The sequence below is a fragment of the Hyaena hyaena genome, unplaced genomic scaffold (assembly GCF_003009895.1).
Source record: "Hyaena hyaena isolate Hyena2069 unplaced genomic scaffold, ASM300989v1 scaffold_75, whole genome shotgun sequence".
NCBI classification, from domain to species: domain Eukaryota; kingdom Metazoa; phylum Chordata; class Mammalia; order Carnivora; family Hyaenidae; genus Hyaena; species Hyaena hyaena.
The window spans coordinates 464,098-490,896 of NW_024080707.1; the positions used below are offsets into that span (position 1 = coordinate 464,098).

Below are 26,799 nucleotides of genomic sequence, written 5' to 3' on the forward strand. Positions count from 1 at the left end.
CTGAGACTGAGAAAGAGAAGAATATAGATGGACAGGGCTTTCTTAAGGAATTGGGAAAGGTCAGTTTTAGATACAGAAGTTCAAGTGGAAATATCCAATAGGTAGTTGATTATAGGAGTTTAACATAAATTATGGAGTTGTCAGTACATAGATGATGTCTAACATCTTTTACTCCAGCACGTCTCTACATGTAAGCTAGTACATGAATCTCATCTGTCCTTGAAAGGGTTTGTTTTTCTTTGGATATCAGGCTACTTGGTTTCCTTGCAACCTCAACTTTCTGGTAAATTCAAGAAAAGTTATGATTTTTAGAAAATATGAATAGAGAATATTTCTAGCAAGTTTACTGTATAGTTACAAATACTATGATATCTCTATATAAGAATGAGATGTGTATTTCTAAAAAAAAAATTCCAAAGGGGAAAGAAACCACTAACTTCTTTTTAGATAGAAAAGAGTAAGTAGTAATGCTTATTTTAAGATGCTTGGGTTTTTTTGTTTTTAGGAAAACCATCCCCTTGGTTATCAGTTGATACCGCCTTGTATATTCTTAAGGAAAATGAGAGCCAAGCAAATCTACAACTCATGTGTTTTACTGAACTACGAAATAGAGAAGTATACATATTTACTTCCTGATGTTTAATTTAAAAATATAATATGAGCTCAAGTTTGAGGAAAATAATAGATTTTCTATGTTAGTCTTTAACTTTTATATCTTTCCCTCCATGTAGGGTATATACACTACTTAAGCACTATGAATATTATATGTGTTTTATTAATTGTGATGTGTTTTCTTTTGATTGCTGAAAGAGCTGAGGATTGGCTTTGTAACTTATAAGTTAAATGACATACTTCACTTTCTTCTCTAAATGCCCAGATGCCTCACATGTGAATAGTTTTTTGTAATATGCAATAAAAATGATTGATGCCAGTGGATTTTTTTCCTAAATACAAGCAATTCAAGACTTCAGAAAAGTTGCTTTAGATGTTTGTCTTACTTTATATTGCTACTGCAAAAAAGAAAAACTTCAAGATTACTATCCTCAGGCTTGACTCATATTATAGGATTCAAAAATAGATTGATCTGAAGGAATGCTTTTAAATGATTTTATATGTTGCCCAGGGGGTTGTTCTGATCTTTTCTAATTATATATTTACTCAGAGGCCAAATATGTGAGGCAGATACATAAATGTGGCTATTTATTTTATGAGGACTACAAAATACATCTGCTACACAACAACAGGAATAATACTATTCAAGGGCTTACTGCAATATCATATTTAATCTTTATATAGGTCCAACGACAGACAAACATTTCCCTGATGGAATGTTATATAAAAGTCTTTATTGTAGGCTTCTGAACAGACAAGAATAGTTACAGGCAAGAAACAAATAAAATGACAGAAGTTAATGTTTTAACGAAACTCTTCTTCAAAACTGACTGCAAAGTTAGGTTCAAGATAAAGCACTGTCTAAAACAATAGCTTTTCCCATCTTGTTTTGGATAAAATTACTTTCTTATGATACTGCATGTATAAAAATGTTAGTACATAGCAAGCCTGTAGTAAAGTTTGAATGAGTTTCAATTTACCTTTTTACTGTATTGCCTTTCGTTTTTCTGTAATATGTCATATTTACAAAGGAGTTTTAGTTTTAGCCTCACAATTATTTTCTTTAAGGAGAGTTTTGTGCACATGAAAGACTTTACATTTGCTATCCACACAGTGGAAATTCAAGGTTATATGTGGAGATAGGGAAGTTCATGGGATAACATGTATTATGAAGCAGCACGAACTGCTTTTCACTTCTGGGTACCAGACTACATCTGGCCACTTTACAAGATTATGGTTTCCCAAGGAGATTTGGTCAGTCTTTAGCCTTCAACTGCCCTAGTTTTATTGGATTGCTTCTTGTATCAAAATAGAACATGGTCACTTTAGGATGGTTATGGTTCCTCTGACTTGTGAGGGCAGAAACAAGACTGAACCCAGAATTCAGATAAGCAACTTTATTTTGTGTTGGAGACTCCAGGGTGACCTAAAATATATCTGCATTTTGAAAGTTTTTGGATACAATTCCTGACAAAATTCTCTAGGGCTATTCTGTGCTGAAGAGCAAATAGCTGTTTGCTCAACTGTTCTATATAACAAGAAAATGCTTAGATTTAATATATTTGATAGAGATAATCCCTAGGTTTATAGGTGGCTGTTCGGTTCCAGAAAGCACCTAAAATATCCATAGAGAGATGTCATTATGCTTTCTTTTATGAAACTGCAGAATAAAATGTTTCCTGTACAAATGTCCTGTCACTCACTATAAATAATGGAAAAGAATTTTGTATAAGGTAGGTTTATGTGGGAGTCTGCCGTCTTGTTTTATAGTCCATATTACATAAATAATAGTAATATTGCAGTGCTTCTGTCTACATAATTGGATTCTTACAAGTATTCTTACAAATAATGAATACTCTTGAAATATATTTAATTTTTACCATGTTATCGAACTTTGATTTACAAATCATGTATTTATATATATATATATATTTTTTTTTTTACTATGGTTTATTGTCAAATTGGTTTCCATACAACACCCAGTGCTCATCCCAACAAGTGCCCTCCTCAGTGCCCATCACCCATTTCATGTATTTATATTTGAATCAAATTACGGAATTGTATACTATTCTAAGATCTCTCTCTTTGCTTCCTGTTGAAGATATTTGTATCATAAACATTTTTGAAGATTATTGGGAAAGATTTAGAAGTTATATAACTTTTTACCTGTTACAGTTTTAGGCATTTGTTTTTAAAATATACTAAGAACTGGGGTGCCTGGGTGGCTCAGTCGGTTGAGCATCTGACTTTGGCTCAGGTCATGATCTCACGGTTCGTGGGTTCGAGCCCCGCATCGGGCTGTGTGCTGGCAGCTAGCTCAGAGCCTGGAGCCTGTTTCGGATTCTGTGTCTCCCTCTCCCTCTGACCCTCACCTGCTCATGCTGTCTCTTCTCTCTCTCAGAAATAAACATTAAATATATATATATATATGTATATATACACTAATAACTACATCTAATGGTCTTGTGTCAGGACTTCTGTTAATAAAAAAGTTTTGAAGCCTGTAAAAGATTGATAGAAGCACAACAGAGTTGGTGAAAATGAATAAATTGTTTCTAAAACTTCCCTTTCAGAAGAAACATGAAAAGTCATTAAGATTCACGATGTTTATTGTTTTTTAAATCTTTTGAGAAAAGGTGTTTGGGTGGACTGGTGAACTAGGACCTGGAATTTACTGGTTAATTCCTTCCACAACTGGCTGTAGGCTGAGGAAAGAAATAAAACCAATAACTGAAGAAGCCCAACTTGTATATAGAGATGAAACAGGGGAATTATTTCTTACAAAGGAATTTAGGTAAGTTGTTTGTTAAGATTAGAACTATAAAATCTAGACTGGTTATAGATCAATAGCCTGTCTTCTATACTTTCCTTTGGCCAGCTGCCAGACCACCCACAGACTGACTTCATTTACTAGGCATCTGAAAGTAGTTTTCCATTCATGAGTCTGGGATTGCCACTCATTTCTGAGTTTGGCAAGTCAACTTGAGTCACACATCTACAGATTTCTACCTGACTAGACACTTCCTTAGAAATAGATACTGCTAGTTGCACCATTAACTTAGATAACTGTCAAATACGAAATGCAAATACTTAAGTAGTTCCCTCATACCCGAGATATATACAATAATATCTGGTAGAAGAGGAAGAAGAAAGTAGATTGGAGAAAAGGGAAAAGAATGTTGGAATTACTATTAATTGAGTTCCTACTATGTATTGAGATACTATGGTTGTTTTATTTATTTATTTTTTACTATGGTTGTTTTAAAAGCTTGTTTGTTTCATATTAGACTGAGTAAAAAATATATTTGGATATATTAAGTTCACAAAAATTGTTTAATGTCATGATATTACTTCCTTTCAAAAGTTGTCCTCATAGAAACCTTTAGTCTAGTTGCCTTGGAGACAAATAATTTTCTACTTATAATTTTAGGTCAACTTTATCAGATATATTTGAAGTAATTGATTTAGATGGAAATGGTCTTCTTAGCCTTGAAGAATATAATTTTTTTGAATTGCGAACAAGCGGTGAGAAATGTGATGAAGATGCTTGGGCTGTCTGCCGAGGTAAGCACTTTTCTTCTTTAAATAAAAAAATTAATGTTTTATTTATTTCTGAGAGAGAGAGAGGCAGCGTGAGCAAGGGAAGGTCAGAGAGAGAGGGAGACGAATCTGAAGCAGGCTCCAGGCTCTGAGCTGTCAGCACAGAGCCCGACGCAGGGCTCGAACCCACAACCAAGAAATCATGACCTGAGCCACAGTCGGACGCTTAACTGACTGAGCCACCCAGGCGCCCCAAGCACTTTTCTTCTTAGTGGATATATAAAAAATAGCACCTTTTCATTCTTAAGAAGTAAAATCTGTAACTTCTCTATAGAATATTATTATAGCAGTTAGGACAGTTAAAAATAGTAGCATTGTTATAGACCATAAAAATGTAAATATTTATTTTCCTTAAATTGATAGTTGGTATAATATTCCAGTTGAAAAAAATATCAATTACTTAAATGTAATTTCATTTTTAGCCTGTGTTCTTTGGATCTTAGAATGGAAAAAACTTTGTCTCAATTCTTGATACTAATCGTATGGAAATGGTCAAGAGCCCCAAATTGTGCCCAGTAGAGGGCAGCAAAGAGCTAAAAGGCTAAAGTTTGACTAAAAATTAAGCAGTTTCCAGGAAGTTCTTTATTTATGTTAACAATTCTGTAGTGTTTTTTGTATTTGAGTTGAATTATGAAAGCACATCCATGGTGGTATGGAAACCAAAAATATCATGATGGGCAAAGAAAACTATTGAGAAAGAGACAAATTCTATTGTCTTTTAGGAGGAATTTGGGAAGAGAGTAATGGGGCCTATGTATTTAAACCAAGGACTAAAAGAGCAAAGGGAAAACCAAAAAGCCATAGCCAACTGTAGATCACAAAATAAGAAGGCCAGAATGCAGTCAGGAGACAAATTAACTGACATATTGCTGTCACTGGGGTAGTAATGTGTCCTACTCCTTTGGTTCTTAAAATGGTCTAAGCGTGGCAAAGTCAGTGAGCCAGGTGGGAGTCTGATAAATCTGTTTATCTAAACAGCAAGTAAGGTAGAAACATTGCTAATACAAAGGTTTTCAAAAATATATCTCTTTTTAACTGAAAGAGATATACTATATAAACTTTATATATATAGTATGCTCAGCAATAAGAAATGAATATTGATTTATACTATTAAACTTAAAATAAGAAGATTCATAATATAGAGACTATTATTCTTATGAAGATATAATCATCTTATAACTTCAAGAATACAATCTTTCAATTCTCTGTTGTGGTGCTAGAACACATTCAATAAGAGTGAATCATAATAGTTTTTTATGATAAAGTTTTTGATAAATAAAATTTGTTTAATAATTTAATCAAATTAGAATTGATAGTTAACATTTTTTGACAGCACTCTCTATACAGCAGCTCTCTGAGATATGTACTATTGTTATTCTCATTTTACAAATAAGGAAACAGAATCAAAGAGGGTTAAGTCACTTGATCAATGTTATATACCAAGAAAATTTCACAGCTGAGTTTTACATTCAAGCATTTAGACTCTAGAACCTTAAATACCCTGCTACAAAAAAATTACCAAGAATGGTTGACTTAAAAAATGATTTGGAGGGAGAATGTCCCTTTCACTAACATCAGTAATACTACAAAGAATCAGGCTAGTCATACCTAATATTTTATCCATCTTTCTCCTGTTTAATAAGAAAATGTATTAATTATCTGTAAGATTATTGTAATAAACTTTTTTATACTTAAAATTACTTTAATTTTTGTCATTTTTTATTAATATACTTTATTTTTACAGCACTTTTAGGTTTACAGTAAAGTTTGAATAGATCTCCTCTTCCCCTCTACCAATTTTCCTTATTTTTTAACATCTTGCATTAGTAAGATACATTTGCTAAAACTGATGAACCAATACTGATGCATTTTTATTAGCTAAAGTCCAGAGGTTATATTGTGCTGTGCAGTTCTCTAGATTCTAACAAATACATAATGTCATATACCTGCCCTTATAGTATCACACAGAATAATTTCATTGCTCTCAAAATCCCTTGTGCTCTAGCTATTCATCTATCTATTCATCCCTTCAAACCACTGGCAACCACTGGTCTTTTTACTCTTCCAGAGTGTTATATTGTAGGATATCTTACAAGGTATAGCCTTTTCAGACTGACTTCTTCCACTTCGCAGTATGTATTTAGATTTCCTCTTTTTTGGGCTTGATAATTCATTTCTTTTTAGCACTGAATAATAATTACATTGTATGAAGATTTGTTTATTCATTCACCTGTTAAAGGACATTTTGGTTTCCAATTGTTGGTAATTATGAGCATAGGTACTATAAATACTCATGTGCATATTTTTGTGTGTACATAATTTTCAGCTTGTTTCAGTTCATTTAAATTCAATGATTGCTGGTACAGCAAACCTATGTTTAACTTTGAAAGAACTGCCAACTTGTCTTTGAGAGTGGCTGTACCAATTTGTATTCCCACAGGAATAAATGAAAATTCCTGTTGCTCCACATCCTCGTCTGCATTGGGGTATTGTTAGTCTTTTTGGATTTTAGCCATTCTAATAGGTGTATATCTTGTTTTAATTCCTTAATAACATGATCTTCTCATGCACTTATTACCATCTATATATCTTCTTTCGTGAGGTGTCTGTTCAGCTCGTTTCCCCATTTTTTGATAGACGTATTTATTTTTTTACTGTTAAGAGTTCTTTGTATATATTGGATACAAGTCTTATCAGCTGTGTTTTGCAAGTATTTTCTCTCAGTCTGTGATTTGTCTTTTCATTCTCATAGTAGTGTCTTTCACAGAGCAAAAATTTTTAATTTTATTGAACCACTTAACCATTTTTTCCTTTCATGTGTCATGCTTTTGGTTTGTGTACTTTTGGTGTTGTATCTAAAAACACACAGCCAAACACAAAGTCACCCAGATTTTCTCCTGTTATCTTCCAGAAGTTTTCTAGATTTGTGTTAGGAGTCTGTGATCTATTTTAGTTAATTTTTGTGGAAGATGCAGTGTCCTTGTATACATTTATATATTTTTTTGCCTTTGGATGTCCAATTATTCTAGCACTGTTTATTATAAAACTATCCTTTCTCCTTTGAATTGGCTTTGCTCCTTTGTCAAATATCAGTTCATGGATGTCCAATTATTCTAGCACTGTTTATTAACAAAACTATCCTTTCTCCTTTGAATTGGCTTTGCTCCTTTGTCAAATATCAGTTCATTATATTTGTATGGGTCTATTTTTGGGTTCTCTATTCCACTCAGTATTTGTCACATCTTTTGCCACTATCACACTGTCTTGATTATGAAATTTTTAAAGAAAGTCTTGATGTTGGGTATTAATGAATTTATAAAAAGTTAACGGAGGATTGAGAATTTTAAGTTTTAAAAGTCTAATCATTTAATAGTCTCTATGTATATTATTAGATACATTTTCCTTGACAGTAATAATTTGTATTAATATCAAATATTTTTTTCATCTTTCTTTGTTATGTGGAAGCTCTATCCTACAGTTTAGCGGCTACTATTTCTATGATCTAATTTAATCTACATTTACTTTTTTCCTTACAAAATTCTGTGTCGCTTCCTAAACTCTGTAAACATTTTAAACCATTAATCAGTCAGTTTTAAGTAGTTATGTCTCTGCTGCTTTTTTCACAATGATGCATACAGAAGAGATATCTCAAATAAAGAGTACCTGTTATTCTTGGCTATATTACGATTGGAAGCAAGAAAATAAAATCTTTTTTTGTTGGGCAGTTAACAATATAATCCAGAACGAATAGCTGTTTATTATCTGTATTCTAGACAAATTGAAGAATTACACCTGCATAGATACTTTGAGGTGAATTTAGATTTGCTTACAAATAATGTTAAAATAGATTTATTAAATTTATTAAATAATAATATTAAAATAGATTTGTCTGGGACATTCATTCATAGAATACAAACTGTTCCCCATTATCAGATTTTTAAGGACCAGGGTACAACTTGGTTAAAATTAGACTAATTAGGCATATAGCAGTCCCCTTAAATCTGGCACTATCCACATCTCCCTTTTGAAACACCATTAATTTGGGGGTATTACATCAAATTCATCCAAGTTCTGATGGCTTTAAGGGGTAAACATATATGAAGGATTTTAATTTTTAAAAATATATATCTGTATATAATTTAAATAAGCAAGCAGGTTGGGACTTACCCAGAAATATTATAATTTCCTCTAATTTCAGAATATATTTGGAATTTATAACTTCCGATTATTTTGAAAACCAAATCATGTACTCTGATGGTGCTTTATGCTGAGTTGCAGGAAATTTAAAAACTGGTCTTTATTAAATAGATCTTTATTAAGTGTATAAGTTTTAAAATTATGTAAGAAAGAAACTTTTGGTTGCTTTAACAGATAATTTTGATACAAAGAAGAATGAACTAACAAGACAGGGCTTTATGGATCTCAATCTAATGGAGGCCAATGATCGAGAAGGAGATCCTGGTGATCTTTGGGTAACTCTACACTCAATGGGCTACAATAAAGCTCTGGAATTGACAGAGGTAAAGCCATCTGAAAGTTTTGCAGTGATTGTAATGTACCTAGTATTTTACTCCATGAACAATTTCCTGACACCTGACTTTTGAATTGGGCACTCAAACCCTTGAACTTTAGTATATGAATGAATTGTGGTTGCTGCAGTGTGTTTCTGCTAGTTTGTGCAAGTACCCATTGTTAACTGAAATTTAATTATTGCCAATATTTAAATAATTCAGGAACAAAGGAGTTTGAGCATATAATATGGGGGGAAATTTGATAATTTAAAAAATCTTATGTTTTAATTGGTGGTAGCTATTTTAGTTGCTAAAGTCTCAAGTCTCATTTCTTTTTTTTTTTTTTTTTTTTTTTAAATGTTTTATTTATTTTTAGGAGAGAGAGAGAGAGACAGCGTGAGCAGGGGAGGGTCAGAGAGAGAGGGAGTCACAGACTGAAACAGGCTCCAGGCTCTGAGCTGGCAGTCAGCACAGAGCCTGACGCGGGGCTCGAACCCACGAACCGTGAGATCATGACCCAAGCGAAAGTCGGACGCTTAACCGACTAAGCCACCCAGGCGCCCCTCAAGTCTCATTTCTATAGGGAAACTCTGTCCTGACAGAATAAAGCCTATCTTAGAATAACGGGGATAGGTCTGTATGAGAATTAGAATTCTGACCTTTTGACAAAAGATACTCCTTGGGTTATTTGTAAAACACTTAGGATGGTGCTTGGCTTATGTATAGCACTGTGTATATATTAGCTATCGTTATTAAGACTTCCAGTAAACTGGAGAAATAATAAAAATGAGACCTTCCTTCTTAAAGTCTACATTTTGTGTCAGGTTTAAAATAATGAATTCAAGAGTTTCAGGCCATGTATCAGATAACAGTACATTTGTTGTTTATATTCTTAAAAATAGTATCTGTCCTTTCTCTAAATAAATCAACTTAGAAGGGTAACACTAGCTTCAACACACTTTAAGTTTGGGGTGTATTGAGACTTTGGTTTAATTCTTAGCTTTGACATCATTAAAAACCCCTCATAAACCTCTTTTCTGAGAAGTTCTAAGAATAATTTTTTGCCATTTTTATTAATATGAGGTGAATAGTTACAATAACTTTTTATATCCTACTTTATTCATTTTTTTTGGTTTACTTTTGAGAGAGAGAGAGAGTGTGTGTGTGTATGCAAGCCTGTTTGGGGGGGTGAGGCAGAGAGAGAGAGAGAGAGAGAGAGAGAATCTCAAGCAGGCTCCACACTGTCAGCACAGAGCCTCTTATGGGGCTCGATCTCACAAATCATGAGATCATGAGCTGAGCCAAAATCAAGAGGCAGATGCTTAACTGACTGAGCCACCCAGGCACCTCTATGCTTTCATTTAAGAAAAGAAATTAAGAGCAATTTAAGATATTTTATAGCATTTACTGATGTCATTGACCTTTGAAACCATAGACAAGAAGTATTTCTGAGATAAAACTTTTTCTTTTTAAGTTTGTTTATTTTAAGAGAGAGAAAGGGAGAGAGCACGTGCATGAGTGGGATAGGGGCAGTGAGAGAGGGAGAGAGAGAATCCCAAGCAGATTCCATGCTGTCAATGCAGAGCCTGACAGGAGCTCAGTCTCACAAACCTTGAGATCATGACCTGAACCAAAATCAAGAGTCAGATGCTTAACCAACTACCCAGGTGCTCCTGAGATAAAACTTTAAATTTAATGTTTATTCTTCATTTATTGAAAAGTAATATAGAAATACCATTGAAAATGTAAAAGGTAGATATATATATATAATGAAAATGTCAAGGAATAAGAGACCACATTTCAATAACTGAAATAAAAAGACAAAAATGAATTGATTGTTTACTATTAAGGGAGTATGCTTGTCAGTTATGCTCTGCACACAGAGGTTTTGAGGAATCATGGTTACTCAGGTGCGACTGTTGATTGGGTGGCACTCAGCAGTATTATTTATTCACATGAGTCTGTCTTGATTGACTTTTGAAAATAAGGAGCTGATACTGGTAGGCTTCCAAAAATGTGTTTATTGAGATGAGTTTTTGCAGACCATTTCAACAGGTTTAAAACTAGTTCTGATGACTACTCATTATCATGACAACAGAATAGTCAGTTGTTTCCTAAGGTTGTGGGAACTTTTTAATTCCCAGCCTTCCCTTTTGATGTTCATTCAGTTAAAGTTTTAGAAGAAACTTTCAAAGATTCACTCAACCACTACTGTTGGTTCTCTTCGAAGAGGTTTCATCTGCAGAGATCTGATTTTCAGTTCTGCATTTATCATGGTTTTATCCTGTTTTTGTCCTTAAGTTGTTTGTTGGGACAGTGAGTATACAGAAGCATTGGAAGACTCTAGACAACATTAAACTCTGAGACGAACAAGTATAACTGGAAGTATTATAAGAAGGGAGTAGAAAGCACTCCAGAATCATGACCCTCGGTTTTCCAGGCTTGGCCAAGAAAAGTCCCAAGGACTCTTTAAATCTACTTTGTATATGACCTTTTGTATTAGCTCTTTTAATTAATCATAGCTGGTTTCACTTGCAGTGTTAATCCAGTTACAAGAAGTATTAGTATTGGGGCACCTGGGTGGCTCAGTCAATTAAGTGTCCAACTTCAGCTAGGGTCATGATCTCATGGCTCATGAGTTCTAGCCCCATGTCAGGCTCTGTGCTGACAGCTCAGAGCCTGGAGCTTGCTTCAGATTCTGTATCTCTCTCTCTCTGCCCCTCCTCTGCTTGCGCTTTGTTTCTCTCTCTCCCTCTGCCCCTCCTCTGCTTGTGCTCTGTTTCTCTCTCTCTGTCCCTCAAAAATAACAAATAAACATTAAAATAAAAAAAAGAAGTATTAGCATTGATGCAGACTCCTCCCTGGTTGGTCAAAAGAAAATCAAGGCTTTTTTTTATTACATATAACTGCTTGAGTTAAAGAATTTAAACTGGTTTGTTGTGCCCCCAGTGATTAGGCTATATTAATTATAATTACTATGTCAGCCAGCATGAAGGAACAATTTTTTTTGATGACCATCTGGAATGGTACAAGTGTTATGAATAGGATCCGTTTCTTCAGCAGTCTTTTTCCAGGAAGGGTTTTATTTTTTTTGTGGGTATATGTAAGGAAATATAACCCATTGAGGGTGCTGGGGAGTCTTGCCCTTGGAATGGCTTAACACGTATACAGAATAATTAACTTTGATTTTGAGTTAGTGTTAAATAGTCTGATTTCCACATAATAGCTGCATAAATAATCATCCTTAGTGAAACCGTGTGTTGTTCCTTGGTGTTGTGACAAATAAAATGTGTTGCATTTGTATTTATTGTGCTTCAAACACATTTCTTTCCTTTAAAGCCTAGACGTAGGCAAATTATTGCTGCTAAGAAGGAAAACATGATAGACCAAGTCAAACATACATAGCCTTAAATCCATAAAGAGTAAAGCTATGAATAAATAAGAGTGTACAAAGAAGAATGGAACCCATAGAAGAATCTTGTTCCCTTGTCTTGAGAGGAAGCTGCTTGTGTAATGTGGTCATAAGTTAGCAGTTAGTTCTGTGCACTGGCTGCTTCTGGAGATTCTCTGGAGAGTTGCACTTCAGTTCTATTAAAGGATGTACCTTTCCAATTCTGTTAAGGCCCTTTGCATTTTCCCAGAGGTTTGGGAATTACAAAGACAAAAATGTTTTTGAATAAGAAGCAAACCTTTACTTAATCTAAATCCATGAATAATTGTTCCAGTTAAATGTGTCCCTTAATTATGGGACCAATAATTTGGAATGCCCTAGGCAGTCAGGATGGTTATGGCTTTTTTTTTTTTTTTTAAATGATGTGTTTTATTCATTTGTTGTTTTCTGTTTTTTAAAGATTTTATTTTTAAGTAATCTTTACACCCAATATGGAATTCAAACTCACAACCCTGAGATCGAGGTGCATGCTCTATCAGCTGAGCCAGGCCAGGGGACCCGGTTGTGGCTTTTCAACAGTGAAATATTTTGACCCATCCTGAAAATAAACGTACTATATTAGTAGTACATATTCATAAATCAGAGAGAGTCAACTGTATAAAATCAATCTGGAAATACTTAAAGAGTCTTTTGGTGTCTGGTCTCAGTTCATGTACCATAATTTTTCCAGGTTAATTTAGTTACAGATAAAACATTGACTAACCACATCCTTCATTTTCATAGGAAAGTTTTTCCTCAGTGATTGATATTATAGCCAATTTATCACTATTGGAATGTGTTGTTTTATGGAATATTTTATCTAGCATCCAGGTGGCCGTTCTGGTTTTGCCAGATCTTATCCTTATGGTTCTTAGAACACAGTGTTTCTTTCAGAATTTGGCAGGCCAGGTTTTGCATAGCTACAATGGAATCCCTCAACTTCTCAATGGATTTGTTTTATTCTGTTATTTTATATAAGGACTTTAGTCAGAAGAGTCTGTTTAGTATACAGATCTGTTAAAAGTATAGTATTTCTAAAGTGTTTCGATAGTACTACTGAAGTACTTGTATAGTATCTATAATATAGTATGGTGGCTTCCATAGAATTTCTTTTATTTTGAGTCTCTTCCTTTGTGGCCATTATTTAAGTATCAAATAATGTATTTATTTTTCTTTCCTTTTTTTTAAAGTAAGCTCTGCACCAGTTGGGGCTTGAACTCATGACTGAGATCAAAAGTTGCATGCTCTACTGACTAAGACAGATGCCCCTTGCTGCTCATTTTTAAAGTGTACTTGATCAGACTGCTCATTTTTAAAGTGTACTTGATCAGAGTGGAAAATCTCTCTTTTTTTCTATAACATTTTTAAAATGTTCAATTATTGACATTTAAAATGTCAATTATTCTGAAAGCATACTAGCTATTTATGTATTTTACTCTCATGTCTTAGAGAGAGCCACAGTTTAGTCTTTTGAACATATTTCCTGGTAAGGAGATAGATTTTACAAAAGATACTAGGCAACTTGCTGTATTTCAAGCCTCTTACTGTTTTTTGTTTTTTTCTTTAATATAAGACTCCTCAACAAACAGTATTGAGTGAGGATTTGGTACTGGAGCATCCAAAAATTCTGTTCTTGGCATGGATACTTTTGATTTACGAATCACAGTGAAGACATTTTCCTTTCTCAGTAAGGGTTATAGAGTTGTTGGATTGAAAATGTTACACAAGCAAACGGTAATACAAGAAGGAGAAAATAACAATTCATAATTAATTGGTATAAAAATGTTGGATGGTTTCCATTAGTGACAGATTTCTATATATGGTACTATTTGATTTAAAGGACTCTTGTAAGCCGGGGGGGTGCATGAAATAGGTGGTGGGGATTAAGGAGGACACTTGTGTGATGAGCACTAGATGATACATGGAATTGTTGAATCACTATATTATATACCTGAAACTAATATAACACTGTATGTTAACTATACTGAAAATAAAATGAAATAAAGTAAAATAAAAACATAAAGTATTCATGTATAATCTGAAGTTGTTTTGACTGATTTAGTTAATGCTTGTAATTATTCTGAGACAAGGTGGCTATTTAGTTAAGGTATTAGCATTAATATGCAGTGATTTTTTGATGTGTGCTATTTTACTGAGTTAATACACCAACAGCATGACCTACCATTTTCATATTTGAAAAAAATAAAAGGTTTATGATAACCTGGGAAGAATCAATCTGTAGTCTTATGAATGTTCTGGTTAGTTTGAATATATATGGAGAGTATTTAGCCGATAGGGATTTGGAAACCTTCTTTGTTACTTTCTTGAATCATGTATAATGAAATCTAATGTCTAGATGAACTATAATTTGATCCTACCTATTAAATTAGTAGATATGGTGGCACAAAGAATCACCAAAGTATCAATTACAGGTTAGGATTTGGGAAAGGATTTAGGATTGTTGGAAATCTCATTCTTTGAATAGTTTTAGTAAACCAAGAAAAATTTGATAAGTTCTTCTGTAGCCTTAAAGTTAAAAAAGGAAGTTAAATATCTAATATGACATGTATTAGCTTTATACCAAATGGAGGAGTGGTACTGTGGCTTAACGGAGGTATTACAGATTTGCTTGAGATTATAATTTTCTTTCTTTTCTGTGAACATTATCAGTTAATATCCTTTAAAAAATCGCAATTTCTTGCTTTTTAAGTATTCAGTTCATAGTACTAAAATCTTCTAAAAGTATATGATAAGGACAATCTAGAAGGTACATCTTCAAAATTGTATGATAAACATATTAATGACAAATATTTATTTTTAATTCTATCAAAAGGCTAAAACAACATTTTCTTTCATATCAGGCATGCCCATTTGTCATCGATATCTATGCAGACAAATGCAAGCCAAGAATTAAAGCTGTCCATATGGAGCCATGTAGTGGGCAACTCGAGAAGGCTATTTGTAAATCTGTCCTTAACAAAGGCGATGCAAGAGTAATGGATGGTTATGAAAACATAATTGTACATACTTATAAGCATGACACCTGGATAACATCAGTTATTGAAAACAAGGTATTATTTATGAGGTGGTTCTCCTCAGAACTGCAATGTTTACTAACATGTTCTATCTTCTTTTATATTCTTTTCTTGCACAGTAATTAATATCACATTATATTAATAAAATTTATAATGGGCAATTATTCTCAGGTTTTAATTCAAGCTAAGCATGATAATTTTTATGCATTTTTAAAAGTTTGAGATATTTTTTTCTCTTAAAATATTATGAAAATTAAGTATCCAGAGATCTCTGAAGAAAGAGCATAATCTGGATACAAAATATTTCATTTATTTTGTTACTGAAAATCTTCATATCTACATAATTATTTTAAGTAACAGACATGGAATTTTAAAGAAATATAAACAAAATAAAGAAAAAGTTTAGACAGACTTTGTTTTACATACTTTGCAACATCAGAAGTTTTATAAACTGTCATTGTTTTATCTAATATATTCCACTGTCCAGGACCTGTTTTTATTAAGCCAATTATTGCTAGGTTTGACTACCATCCCTACTACTATTGATATTCCAGATTAAGAGAATACATGCATAAATGGTTACAGATACCCAGTTTCCTAGAGACATACATTTTCATAAAACCTTACTCCAGATGGCCAGATTTTTAGTTGGCTTCTTTCTTTTTAGTTCCTGGGTGAGTTTTACATTATTTTTCTGCCTGCCATAAATTCCTTAATGTGCTTAAGGTTTGGCTGAGTATTGAGTCAGTGTGAGTCTATATTATGTAACTAACTCTTCTAGTCACAATAGAAGCCTCTAGAAGTGTAATATGGTCTCTGCTTTCAAGGAATTTATAAGCTATTTGGGAAGACAAAATTCATACTCTTGAAAGAGATCTGAGAAAATTAAATGTTAAATCATAATGTTTATACATGTAATCGTTTTATTGTATCTTCATCTCTTGTAGTTGATGTTAGTTTGGACTACCGAAGTTGGGGAAGGACCTGTGATGTGTAGGAAGGGGACTCTGGTGTGGAATTTGAAGACAAATTAGGATTAGATATGCAGAGACACAGCTGTTAGTAGCAGAGACAGTGTAACATGTGAGAGGATTAATGTGAGGCATAGAGGAAGGAGTGAGAATATTCGCTATGCAGAAACAGAAAACTTTGTTTAGAGGAGTATTATGAAGGCAAATAGCATAAGTAGGATGGGTCCAGATTACATATATTATCTTGAAAGTGAGGTAGAGGAGTTGGGCTTGACCAAAACAGTCAGGGTACCCAGTTGGAGATGCTTGTCTTCAAGTGCCTTCAACTTTGGAGGGTGATTCTTAAAAGAAAGGAGTGTGCCTTCCTTTCTGCCCTCTTTGTTTTATTAGAATTAAAAAGTTAGATGGGAGTCACTGTCTTACCACAGTTTCTCTCTTCTGCAGTTACCTATCAGTTCTCAACCCTCCATCTCCTTCCTCTCCCTCAAGGAAAATTAAACTTCCCTTCACCAAAATGATGTAATAATATTTTAGAGCTTCCTTTTTGGCAGGCACTTTACATTGATTAATGTATTTACTTTTCACACCAACCCCATGAGTCAAGTACTACCCACAGTTTACACACAAGGAAACTGAAGCATGGAGGCATTTGATAACTTGCAGAAGGTCACATGCTGAGTAGTAGAACTGAGAAATGAATCCGATAGCCTAATTTTATTTTGCTCCTTTGTAGTCATTAGGGAGTGCTCATAGCTTCTTTAGCAGGGGAGTTCTTTGGTTCCTACGTTTCTTTCATTCATCAGCTTCATACTGCTTTCTGTTGCTTCCTATCTATCCTAGAGGCTATCTGTTATCTGTGATCTATTATCTCACATATCACTTCTTCCATAAAGTGCTTCCATAGCCCAGACTGAGCTAATGTTTCTGTGTTTCTATAATATCTTCTTTGTTTCTACAGAACCCTGTGAACACCTCTATCACAAGACTTTCAAAGTATTTTGTAATAATCATTTTGTTTGTATTATTAAAGAAAAGACTAGCAACTTATGAAATTTTTTTTAAAGTCAGATAATAAAGTGATTATTCACATCAACAACGAATTAAGTAAAAACTGCATAAACAACAGAGGACTCAACATATTTGCAGTAGAAGTGGCACCAAAGTCTACAATGGTAATGCATTGTTTTCTAATTAAACATTTTGTTTTATCATTAAAAAAACTTTGTTATTAATACTATGAATAAATGGAAATATGAAATAAAGTATAAAATTATTTTTGTATGATATTATATTATTATCCATCCTATATTGGGAGTTAGGAGATTTTGGTTTTAGTCCAGTTCTCACTATTTGGTTGAGTGATTATAGGAGATTCAGTTAACCTCCCTATTCCTGCCTCTTTAAATGTAAAATTAATATAATATTACCAGATTTAGGTTCTTCAGGATGTTACTGTAAAGGTGAAAATAAAATGATGTACGTGAAAGTACTTTGGAACATCATATAGAAATACAAAATAGTGTTTATAGTCAATAGGAATTTTGATATAATATAAAGTATTTTTATCTATATTATTAAGATGTTCTAATGTAACCTGAAAGAAAATGCCTCTGAGTTTTAGATAGCTATCTAAGTCAAGAGCCAGAAATAGCTGTAGTTTCTGGTGTTAGCAGAACCATGGGTTTCTAATTTAGCCCAGGGTTCAAAGGCAGGGACCCTGAAGCTGGTCTAGTAAAGGGAAAAAGGAAAAAGCCTTCTATTTCTTCCTTTCTTCCTCAATTCTTGTCTATGACATCCAAAAACCCTTTAGAACCAAATAGAGATTCTACAGAATCCCAAGGAGGGTTTTAGAAAATGGTCTATGTTGGGGCGCCTGGGTGGCTCAGTCAGTTGAGTGGCCGACTTTGGCTCAGGTCATGATCTCATGGTTCGTGGGTTCGAGCCCCACATAGGGCTCTGTGCTGACAGTTAGCTCAGAGCCTGGAGCCTGTTTCAGATTCTGTAACTCCCTCTCTCTCTCACCCTTCCCTGCTCACTCTGTCTGTCTGTCTGTCTGTCTCTCTCTCTCTCAGAAATAAATAAAACATTTAAAAATAAAATTAAAAAATAAAAAGAAAATGCTCTATGCTTAGTGAGAAAAGGATATTTACTCCACTTTCTATTACTCCTCTTTGCCCACATTTACATGTACCAACTATCAATTACTGTATTTTAGTAGAATTTAGGCTGGATTATGCTGTTTGACATCAGATCATAGATTGTAGATTCCTGCTAAGGACAAACGTTACAGAATTTTATCTTCACAGGGATATTTTTTGCATAAGGTCTAGAAATCTTATCCTGTTTAAAAATTAGTCAAAAATAACTATATAAAAGAAGTAAAAGTTTTCTATTTTTATATGCAGGTGTGTCAACATGTAATGCCTCTGAATGAACGACAAGAATGGATATATTATTGTGTGTATTCCCTTATATCTTAAATACTGTTTTCTACTTGAGACTGTCAAACTAAGAATTATTTCAGGTTTAGTCTTTATTTGTTGATCAACTGACTGCTAATCAATTTAACTGATGTACATAAACAATAACCTATTTAATTTTTATGTATTTATGTTTTATGCCCATGTTGTATACTTTATTATTAAAATATAAATAAATATAAATATAAATAATATTTTAATATGTGGCTTTCTTATTAATTTAATAGGAAATCTGGGCACATTTCACTTAACCAATAGTAAATCAAAGTAAAATTACAGGTAAGCTTTTAAAAAGTAATACCAGTGAATTCTATAAAATCCTGTATACTTTTGGCTTAATCATAATCATCAAAACAAAAAGAAAACTCAAAGAAAATGTTAATGGGCCAGCTGGAGCTAGTGCCCTTGACTCTCACACTGGATCCTCACTGTCCCAGGAGCCTGACAGGTTATACACTCCTGTCCATGCCACTGTTGGGGAGCCAGGGGCTGGCCTGGGCCCCTTCTCTTTCCTCCTCCTGCTGCTGCTGCTAGTGATGCACAGCCCCTTCAAAACCTGCCTCTCCAACAGCAGCCTCTCCTTCCTGCTGTACCCCTTCAGCTTTGAGCTCATATGCCTCCTCCAAACCCCTCTGGGCCTGTAGGTATTAAGACCCTGGAAGCTGTTCCGCCATTACCCATACTCCTGGCCATTCTGCAGGCAGGTAAGATTGGAGCAACAGTCCTCGAGCTAGACGTTGAATTTACCTCTGAGGGGATTCTTGTCTTAATGCACCATAGCACAGTAGATATGACAGCTGATAGTAGTGGCTGATGAGTGATTTGACATTTGAACAAATGAGAAAGCTTAATTCTGTAGCAAATCACAGATTCAGGAATTATTTCCTTGATGATGGGGTCTCTAACCTGAACCATAATCTCATTATCTTCTTAGATGTCAAAGGCCATGCAAATGGTACTCTAAAGAAAATGTATGTGCAGTTTCTTCAGCTATACAATCAGCTTTTGTATCATCTTTTTAAAATTTTTTTAATGTTTATTTATTTTTGAGAGAGAGGCAGAGCATGAGCAAGGGAGGGGCAGAGAGAGAGGGAGACATACCATCTGAATCAGGCTCTAGGCTCCGAGCTGTCAGCACAGAGCCCGATGTGGGTCTTGAACCCATGAACAGTGAGATCATGACCTGAGCTGAAGTCAGACACTTAATCAGCTGAGCCACCCTGGTGCCCCAGTTTTTATATCATCTTGCCAAAAGTTATTGATAAGATGAGACAGATTAGAATGTAGTATTATGGCATTAACTCAGAGAACTTGGAGCGTTAGCCATCTAGGAGATGGGAAACCACACTAAGAAATTTGTGTTTCAGCCCATGTTTGTGGTAATAGGCATTTTCCTGGATTGGGGCATGCATAATATCTTGTGGTACCTATATAGAATTTCAGCTTTCCTCATGCAAAAGGATATTGTATTCCTGGACTACTTAAGAAATGGTGGCTAAAGGTTTTCAGGTTGTTGCTGAGGAAAATTTTTCCCTTCTTACATTTGTTACTGAACAAAAGGGAAGAAAACTTTCCTCCTCTTCCTTTTGTTACTGAACTCAAACTTATCCCCGCATCTGACACACAGTAAGCCAATGTCTGAGACACTGGTTTTTAAGTAAAGAAAGCTTTATTATCAGAAGAGCAGCCCAAACGAAAAGGCTAGGGATCATCCCCAAAGCTGCCTTGCTCTCTTGAGCATAGGGACAGCTTATATATATTTGGTAAAGGAAATGAATATCTGGGAGGAGTATGAGGAGTTCCTTGAAACCATGAAATGAGGGGCCTTGAATCAGTCTGGAGATGTACATTCTTCCAGACCATGAGGTACGGTTTGGGACCTGGTATAATCAAGTACATCAGATAATTTCAAGACAAATGTTACTGTCCACCCCCCATTATTTTTCTACAATTAATGGGTAAACAGGGAGTAAGGCAAAAAAGGCAAAGTTAATGACTGACCGTGCATCAGTTTAAGGGATGCGTAAAATAGAAGTAGAGAACAAAACAATGTGGAGCTAATAATACAACAAATACAATTATAGTTCTGCTTCTGCTTTCAAAACAGGTTCAGGAACCAAGTGTCGGCCTTGCTTTCTAGATTCACTAGCTGTTCTAGTAATTACATAGATGTAAGAGAGATTAAGAAGAGAAAAAGAAGTTGAATTGTTTGCATGCAGGAGCCCCACAAAGACATGAGACTCTTAGTCAGGTGAAGCTTATGTACCATCCTGAGCAAAGGAGGGAAGATAGGAGTCTGGGGCTTCAAAGGGGAGGAAGACGATTCACAGGAAGAGGAAAAGAGTAAATGTCTGCTAAACAAATGTCTGCCACACTGTGCAGATAAGCCTTTCTGATTAAAAAAAAAAAAATTATCTCTAGTAATAGCTTTCTTCCTGGTACAGGCCATCTATCTAAATTCTTTTAGGCAGTTAAGGAAGGGGTAACAAGCTTTTCCCAAGTCAGTTGGGTCTTAATTGCTTTCAGCTCAAAACAACCCACATGTTAAAGTGGCACGTTTTGGGGTGGCATATTCTGCTCCCCCTCAATACCTTTGATAAAGATGTTGCTATGAGTCTCATCTTGATTCCAGCTGTATGTCACTGACAGCATGTTGGAAGACTGAAAATCTCTAGTTCTAAACTTTTCCCCTGGGAAGCAGCTGAGTGTCTAGAAACTGCCTACTGGCTTTATTCAGGGATATCAAAATACTCTGTGCTAGGGGCGCCTGGGTGGCTTAGTCGGTTAAGCGTTTGACTTTCGCTTAGGTCATGATCTCGCGGTTCGTGGGTTCGAGCCCCGCATCGGGCTCTGTGCTGACTGCCAGCTCAGAGCCTGGAGCCTGTTTCAGTCTGTGACTCCCTCTCTCTCTGACCCTCCCCTGCTCACGCTGTCTCTCTCTCCTAGAAATAAATAAAACATTAAAAAAAAAATACTCTGTGCTAGCCCAAAACATGGGGCATCAGGTGGCTCACATAAGCCATAGTCAATAATTGCATTTTTTATTTGAGCCACAGCAAAACCCAGTGCTGCCACCATGTTCCATGGAATACCTGAGTTCCACACGGTGGCTCTTGAAAATCTGGGTCTGTAAAAAGTCACAATAGCTTCTGTCCCTGATCTTGCTGAGGCATATATTCCCAGTGAGGGTAAGCACAGATTGAGTTGTGTGGTTGGTGGTTCAGATGCAAATGGACAAGAAATGCATGATTAGAGTTGACATTTTAAAACTTGTCACAATTATGTAGTTTACTTAACAAATATTGTATTCAGCTATGTTATCAATGTATTGTAGATGTCAGACTTGTGACCATACTAACGTAATCTTAAAAGGAAAAAGAAAAAAAAGGGGCCCCTGGGTGGCTTAGTCGGTTAGGCGTCCGACTTTCTCTTGGGTCATGATCTCGCGGTTCGTGGGTTCGAGCCCCGCGTCGGGCTCTGTGCTGACTGCCAGCTCAGAGCCTGGAGGCTGTTTCAGAGTCTGTGACTCCCTCTTTCTCTGACCCTCCCCTGCTCACGCTCTCTCTCGCACGCTCTCTCTCTCAGAAATAAATAAAAATATTAAAAAAAAAAAAAGGAAAAAGAAAAAAAGAAAATGCAAATGCAGAAATAGTCATTTAATTATATATTTAGTCTTCCAATCAGAAAATATATTTAAAGCAGTGGCACCTGGATGGCTCAGTCAGTTGGACGTCCGACTTCGGCTCAGGTCATAATCTCACTGTTCCTGAGTTCAAGCCCCACATCAGGCTCTGTGCTGACAGTTCAGAGCTTGGAGCCTGCTTTTGATTCTGTCTCCCTTTCTCTCTACCCCTCCCCTGCTTGCACTCTGTCCATTTCCAAAAAATAAACATTAAAAAAAAGAAGAAAATATAGTTAAAGCAAGATTTGGAGAAATTCATTTCTATATTAAAGAACCCAAAATCTAATCACAGTAATAGGAATACAGTTGACCCTTGAACAACATGGGTTTGAATTGTGTAGATCCACTTAAATATGCAGATTTATTTTCCTTATGATTTTCTTGATAACATTTTCTTTTCTCTCACTAACATTATTGTAAGAAGAGAGTATATAATACATATAACATACAAAATATGTGTTAATTGACTGTTTATAAGTAAGGGTCTAGTCAATAGTAGGCCATTAGTAAAGTGTTGGGGAGTTCAAAGTTATATATGAATTTTTAAGTACAGGGGGTCAGTACCCCTAACCCATGTTGTTCAAGGGTCAACTGTATTTTGTTCTGACACCAAATAATGTTTCACAAATTTACTTATGGATTGCTTTTAATTAAATGTGTTTAAAAATAATAGGAATTAAATCTAAATAGCATTTAATGAACACTAGTACAGCACATGAAAAACTATATTAATTAAGAACTGTATAACCGTATCAGTAACAGAATACTTTGACAGCTAGTGTCAGCTTTTGAAATAGGAATATCAGTATGGCAGTATATTAGTTTTGCACCCAGTACATGCTAGCCCATTATTAGATGTCATTAGGATTTTTGGCCCTTGATTTAGACACTTGTGAAACAGGTTGTCCTTATCTAGCAGTTTGTATTCTTCAGACGATGTGGCTAAAAAGTAATGCAAAATGAAAGCATTTTACTAGATCCAGTAAATGCGACTATATATTCCATTTCACAAAGTACTGAGTTGCAGGAAAGTTTTATCTTCCACCACTGTCTCCACTTATATATATTAAGCCTTTCTTCCCCCTTCCCATTACTCACTTATAGTAGAAGGAAAAAAAATTAGGGTAGTTTTACACAGATGACTGTATTATTTTCAGAGGAAAACTTGCATATGATTCAGTTTAAAAAGCACAAGGATCCAGCCTACCAAAAAGACCTCTAGATGCTTCAGATCTCTCCTATGTTCTAAGTCCCATTTCTGCCTGTCTCCTTAGTGTTGGCTCCCTTGAATTTTACCTACAAACACTCCCTCACTATTGACTTCCCCATTATTATTTACACATGTTCTAGATTCTTCATCCCATACACCATCCCTATCATTTCTGTCTTCCCCTTCTCAAGGAAAGGGCTTGAAAGAATTGCCCACATTTGTTATGCCCACTTTCTTTTCTTTAATGTTTATTATTTTTGAGACAGAGACAGAGCATGAGCAGGGGAGGGGCAGAGAGAGGGAGACACAGAATCTGAAGCAGGCTCCAGGCTCTGAGCTATCAGCACAGAGCCTGATGCGGGGCTTGAACTCATGAACTGTGAGATCATGACCTAAGCTGAAGTCAGATGCTAAGCTGACCGAGCCACCCAGGCTCCCCTGCTATGCCTACTTTCTTGACTTTCATTCTTTCCAATTAATTCAACTAGTGATTGTTCCCCCAAGGATATCAGTAACTTCCTGGTCACTAAATCTAGTAGATAATTTAAAGTCTTCTCTATGATATTCTTCAGATTTTCTTCCCACCTCAGACATTTCTTTTCAGGCTTGTTTTCACACATACTGTACCCTTTCCCAGTTTCCACATTCTCTTTCACCTCATTCCCTTCTGCCTACAAAATAATAATTGTTTACTTCCTCCTCTTCCTTCAGGCCTCAGTGAATATGTCACTTTTTCTAAGAATCTTTCACTGATTACTTCCCAACCAGGACTACTTTTGTGGCCCTAAAACCTCATGCTTACTCTTTGTTGTAGTACTCATCATACTGTACAGGAATTACTGTTTATTTGTACTTTCACTAGGCTAAAATCAGGGAGCTAATAATTCCAGAATGTACCACGGAACCATAATAGATATGTAGTAAATATTTGCTGGATAGTTGAATAAAGAGGGCAGAAAATTAAACTTACCTGTGGTATGAATTTTTCCTAATTATTAGAGCTACTTGTAACTTAAAAATAGACACATAGGAAAAAATGTCTCCTTACTATTAAGTTCTGTTTCCCCAGATTTTGTTTTTCATGTCATTAGTTAACAGATGAAAACAACTACATTTAATAATTTTGTTGAATTTTCATTAGATATTCTAGTAGACCTGTTTTCTTTTTAAGCCGGCAGCTTTCTTTTAGATCTATTTTCGGTGTAGGTTGAATATGATGCAGAAATTTAATATAGCACACCAATTATATTTTGGATATAATCCAGGAAAATGAAAATATATTTCTGATTTTAGCCACCAGAGGTTGAATATTATTTATTATTCATATTCTTCATTAGATAGAGTGAGAGAGAGACAGACTGATAATCTCTCTCAGCACTAGGTTAAGTTCTTTATAACTTCTAAGACTGCTTTGGTGAAATATATGGTTATATTAAGGATCTACCTATAAACAGGCATATACACCCATCTTATTAGAGACTGTATAAAATTATTTCTAACTTGTAAAGTGGATACTAAGTTTTCTGCTCTTAAAAAGGTATTGACTCACTTCTTCATGAAGCTACAAGTATAAGGACATATTAAGATGAGCCTGCCAGCTTTACCTAGTATAGTGAAGCCTATCTTTGATACTCAGCTTAGCTTGATTTGGGGGTGGGGAAAAAAAGCTACCTAATGATTGATATTTTAAAACTAATACTTTTTTTCCTGTGAGGCTTTTTGTTTGTTTTGTTTTATTCAAGTAAAAATGGTATAAATAAGGTGGTTCATTCAACTTTCTTTTTTTGATTTGTTTATTTTGAGAGAGAGAGAGTGTGTGTGTACATGCATGCAATAGAGCAGGGGAAGGGCAGAGAGAGAGAGAGAATCCCAAGACTCGGGGCTTGAACTCATGAACCATGAGATTATAACGGTTGAACCATAGTTCGTTCAACTTTCAATTCCAATAAGGACTTTCCCTTGAAACACTCATTGTATTTAGGAATGTAGTAGAAGTACTATATGGGTTCATTCTCTTCATCACAGTGTATTAAAACAGCATGTAGCCAAGGGTTGAGATTTAAAGTGAAACTGGCAGGGTTTTTTGGTTTTTGTTTTAAGTTACAAGTGTGGGTCAAAGAAGAATACAATCTTTACAGTGCAGTCTGGTACCTCTATCTGATTCATGACAAGGTGCCTTACCCACCATTGCTTTTGTATCATCTGTAAAAAGGAAAAGAAACATCTTGCATTAAAAAATAGTTTTGACTTTGTGGAACCCCTCAACGAGTTTAGGCTACCAGGGTTTCACGAACCACACTTTAAGAACCAGTGAGGTAGAGGCTCACTTTCTTGATCTATGGCTCTCCTTGCGAAAGCTAAGGACTGGACATTTATTACAGGTGAGGTTCTCTGAGTCTTTGGGTGAATTGCCTTCACAGGTATCATTCTCTCAATATGGAAAATAAAGACAAATTAGGAAATTTAAGAAACTTAAGTATTATCTGCTGCTTCCGAATAGCGGCACAGCCTAGTTGAGACAGATTATAAGACTTGTTAGGGAAACAGCTGATCAAGATGACACAGCCTTTAGTGTTATAATGCAACTCTTTGCTTCTTGAGGTATAACTGATATAAAACCTTTCTGTTTCACTTGTACAAGGTAATGATTCAGCATTTGCATACATTGTAAAATGATCAGCACATTAAGTCTAGTTAACATTTAGCACTTGATATTTAACAAAAAACAGCTATACAATAAATTTGGTCTTTTTTTGGGAGGAGAGTGAGATTATACAGTTCTATTAAATTAAAACATTTGTAGATTCATTGAACCGCTACCACAATCAGGATACCGAACACTTCCATCACCAAAATATTCCATTATACTATTTCTTATCGTCACTTCCTTCTCCCCGTCCCCTTCCAGACACAGACACAGACACACACACACACACACACACACACACACACACAGCCCCTGGCAACCGCTGATTTGCTTTCTATTATTATAGTTTACTCTTTTTGACAATGTCATGTAAATGGGATCATTCAGTATATAACCTTTTGAGACTGAATTCTTTCATTCAGCCTAATCCCTTTGAGAATCATCTAAATTGTATGTATCAGTTTGTTCCTTTTATTTCCTAATTTCTTTGAGAATGATCCAAATGTATATATTAGTATGTAATGCATGTATTAGTTTGTTCCTAGCATTTCTTTTCTTTTTTTTTTTAAGTAATCTCTACACTCAACGTGGGGCTCAAACTCACAACCCTGAGATCATGAG

The 26,799-nt window shown here is 35.0% G+C and overlaps 1 protein-coding gene across 3 annotated transcripts in view; it reads left to right on the top strand.

Moving 5' to 3' along the window:
- The window catches only part of EFCAB7 (EF-hand calcium binding domain 7), a 44,728-nt gene extending 25,952 nt beyond the window's left edge, over nt 1–18,776 (top strand). For 2 of the 3 annotated variants that reach the window (XM_039233425.1, XM_039233424.1), the window contains exons 8-14: nt 506–615; nt 3,249–3,406; nt 4,043–4,176; nt 8,584–8,732; nt 15,015–15,224; nt 17,224–17,331; nt 18,565–18,776. In XM_039233425.1, the coding sequence (XP_039089356.1) occupies nt 506–615; nt 3,249–3,406; nt 4,043–4,176; nt 8,584–8,732; nt 15,015–15,224; nt 17,224–17,331; nt 18,565–18,639 (944 nt within the window). In that variant the 3' untranslated portion in view covers nt 18,640–18,776. Of the gene's footprint in view, nt 1–505; nt 616–3,248; nt 3,407–4,042; nt 4,177–8,583; nt 8,733–15,014; nt 15,225–17,117; nt 17,332–18,564 lie in introns of those variants that run through there. The other variant, XM_039233426.1, reaches the window with a different exon arrangement.
- Nucleotides 18,777–26,799: the final 8,023 nt, after the last annotated feature.